This window comes from Monoraphidium neglectum (assembly GCF_000611645.1).
Source record: "Monoraphidium neglectum strain SAG 48.87 unplaced genomic scaffold scaffold01079, whole genome shotgun sequence".
Taxonomy (NCBI): Eukaryota; Viridiplantae; Chlorophyta; class Chlorophyceae; order Sphaeropleales; family Selenastraceae; genus Monoraphidium; species Monoraphidium neglectum.
The window spans coordinates 7,117-10,314 of NW_014012549.1; the positions used below are offsets into that span (position 1 = coordinate 7,117).

General features: G+C 69.3%; 1 protein-coding gene across 1 annotated transcript in view; it reads right to left on the minus strand.

The window, feature by feature from the left end:
- MNEG_6573 (hypothetical protein) overlaps positions 1 to 674 on the minus strand; it is a gene marked incomplete at both ends in the record, with an annotated part of 4,220 nt that extends 3,546 nt beyond the window's left edge. Inside the window, one exon of the mRNA XM_014044952.1 lies at positions 51 to 674. Within this exon, the coding sequence (XP_013900406.1) occupies positions 51 to 674 (624 nt within the window). The remainder of the gene's footprint in view (positions 1 to 50) is intronic.
- Between the last annotated feature and the right edge of the window lie 2,524 nt (positions 675 to 3,198).

Below are 3,198 nucleotides of genomic sequence, written 5' to 3' on the forward strand. Positions count from 1 at the left end.
GGCGGGGCGTGCTGGTGCAGCTGCCGAAGGGGCAGGCGCTCGTAGGACACGTCTGCCAGCGGCTCTGAGGGCGAGGGCGGGTCCTGTCCTGGCTGCACTGGCCATTGGTGCTGCTGCGGGTCGTGCTCCTGGTCCACCAGCAGGTGCAGCTGCGGCGCCGGCGGCAGCGGCAGCAGCTGTCCTGCTGCCTGCTGCTCCTGCTCACGGTCCCGCCCCTGCTCCTGCTCATGTGCCACGCCTTGCTGCGCCGCGGCCGCTGCCACTAACGGTGAAGCCTCTGGTGCCGCTGTTGCGACCACCGCTGCTGTGGCCTCCGAAGCGCCTTGTCCAGGCATTGGCTGCGTCGTTTGGCGGTCGTCGTCTTGCGATGATGACTCAGCATGGTCGGCTGCGAGATGCTCGGCCTCGGCCGCCGTGGCCGCCGCCTCCTCCGCGGCCGCCTGCTCAGCTGCTTGGCGGTCGGCCTCTATCACAGCAGCGGCGGCCGCCGCAGCCGCCGCAGCGGTCGCGGCTGCCTCGGCCTCTTCTGCGGCCTGCAGCTGCCGCTGCTGAGCTTGCCTGCGCTCAGCCTCCGCAGCCGCCGTGGCCGCGGCCTCCGCTGCTGCCTTCTCAGCCACCACACGTTCAGCCTCAGCCTGCGCCGCAGCCGCGGCTGCCAGCTCTGCTATCACCATGGCCAACGGCCGCTGAGGCTCAGCCGGCAGCTGCCGCTCCTGCTGCTGTGGTTCTGCGGGCTGGGATGAAGATTGAGCCTGGGACGCGAGGAGCTCGCCCAATGCAGGGAGCTGCATGCCAGAATTGCGCTCTGCCTGGGGATGCGCCACCTGCTGTTGCTGCTCCTCACATGGCGGCTGCGGTGGCGGCAGCTGCAGCTGCGGCTGCTGCGGCTGCTGATCCTGCTGCTGCTGCGCTTGCTCTTGCATCGGTTTTGCTGACGGTGGATCCTGGGGCAGCTGCCAGCGTGCAACAAAGGGCGAGCGCCCCTCTTCACCTGGCCCCCGCTCGTGCACTTTGGATGGCGTGGACTCAGATGGGGGTTGGCGCCCTGGAACCACAGGCAGGCTCTCCTGCTGTTGTTGCTGCTGCTGCTGCTGCTGCTGCTGCGCCTCTCGCGCTGGCTGCTGGGACGGAGACGGCGCGGAGGACTGCCGAGGCAGGGGCACCTGCGCCGCCAGCTGTCCTTCAGTCACGCCCGCCGCTGCAAACCCATGTTCCTGCTGCTGCCCCTCGTCCTGCTGGGGTGCGCCTGGCGGTGACTGCGGTAAATACGCGGGCGCGGGTGCTGCCAGCTGCCGCGGTTCGCATGCGCTGGGTGCTGCATCAGGAGACGGCACCGCCAGCTCCCCCGCGAGCGCCCGCTGCACCGGCGCTCGCACCCTAGCCTGGCGGTTCGAGCGGAGAGAGAGGTTGCTGCGCTGCTGCACCTGCACGCGCCGCTGCTGCTGCGGCTGCGCAGTCACGGCCGCAGCGGCTTTGGGCAATGGCTGGGGCTGCTCCGATGGTGGCGGCGCCGCCGCCGCAGCTGCTTGCGCCGGTGCGGCTGAGCTGGTCGACGCCGCTCGCGTCGTCTCTGAGGCAGCCAGCGACGACGATCGCGCCGTCGGTGGCGATGCGGGCGGGGGCGGCGCGGGCTCCTGCAGCAGCTGGTCCGCATCCGCGATCGCCGCCCACAGATCTTCCGGCAGCTCATACTCCACCTCCTCGACTTCCCTTGTGACCGCAGCACCCTGGTTCCGCTCCGCCGCCTGCGCGGACGCTGCTGCTGCCGCCGCGTCCGCGCCAGGCGCCTCTGTCCCGCTGGCAGGGACCCGTGAGGGGCTTGTGCTGGGGGAGAGTGCGTGGGGGCTGGCGCGGCCTGGGTCCTGTGCAAGTGCTGGCACGTGTGCGGGGCTGTCGCGGGGGGGCGGCGGGCTCGCCGGGGCGGATCCGGGGGCCGCGCCGCTGCAAGCTGCGGGGCTGACGGGGTCGCAGCTGGAGCGCCTGCGGGCGATAGAGGCCGCCAGAAGCTCGGCCACGCGGCCAGGCGCTGCCACGTCGAGCGGCGTGCGGCCGGACTGCAGGGCAAGCGGGGGCGGCAGGCTTGGCGCAAGTTGACAGGAGGACGCATGCATGCAGTCGCATGCAGATGATGCGCCCAGCCATGCAGGCGCCTGGGCTGGGCGTACAGACCCACACGCCGCTGTCACAAACATCTGACCACAATTGACCTCCGCCAGCCAGCTCATCTGCCGCTGTTTGGTGCGCCCCGGCCGCTCACCCCATCCCGCGCATCAGCCGCAGCGCCGGCCTCCAGAAGCAGCTGTGCCGCCGCCTCGTGTCCCCCCGCAGCGGCGAGGTGCAGCGCGGTGGAGCCGTCGCGGGACGCGGCGCGCGCCAGCGCGCGGCGGCCGGCGCCGCTGAGTAGCTCACGCACGGCCGCGGTGTGGCCCTGGGAGGGGCAGGGTGGCCGGGGGCGAGGGTGATGGGGGTTGGCGCTGTAGTGACTGGCCAATGGTGACGATGTCAGGTGGTGTCATCTGAGGGAGATGTTGACATGATCGGCCGTAGCGCGATGTCACAGCAAGCGCATGCACATGAGAGTGATCATGATCCATGGGGCTCAGCGCTAGCGGGCGAGGCCCGCAGCAGCCACGTTGGGGCTCCGTGCCACCTGTTGCGGTCCTCTGGTCAAACCTGCACCCACCCGCCGTGCAGCGAGCATGAGGGGCACCTCCCCGGCCACAGTTACGGCGGCGAAATCAGCATCCTGCTGAAGCAGAAAGCGGAGGATCTGGAGGTGTCCAGTCTCCGCTGCCACATGCAGCGCGCAGCGCTCCTCTGCCGCCGCGCAGCTATGGAGCACGCTGGGTGTGCCAGCCACCCCGCGCTGTACAGCCACCAGATCGCCGGATCTAATGGCCTCGTGGAAGCTCTCTAGGCCCGCCATTTCACTGTATTCAGTGCAAAGGGGTGGAATCGCCCATGCGTGGATCGCGCAACAACGGATTGGATAGCGCCACTGATGATCCCATCTGGGTGAACTTACGCGTAAACATTGTGATTGATAATCCACCGCATGTCAGTTGTCGGTGCTTGGTAAGGCTTGCTGCCTTGGCTGCCCTTCAACATGCGCCAGCTGGTACGTGCGACCGTGCTCTGCTCTGCTGGGTGGGTCGTGCGATGCAGCACTAGCAGGAGCATGCAGTATGTACGGTATCA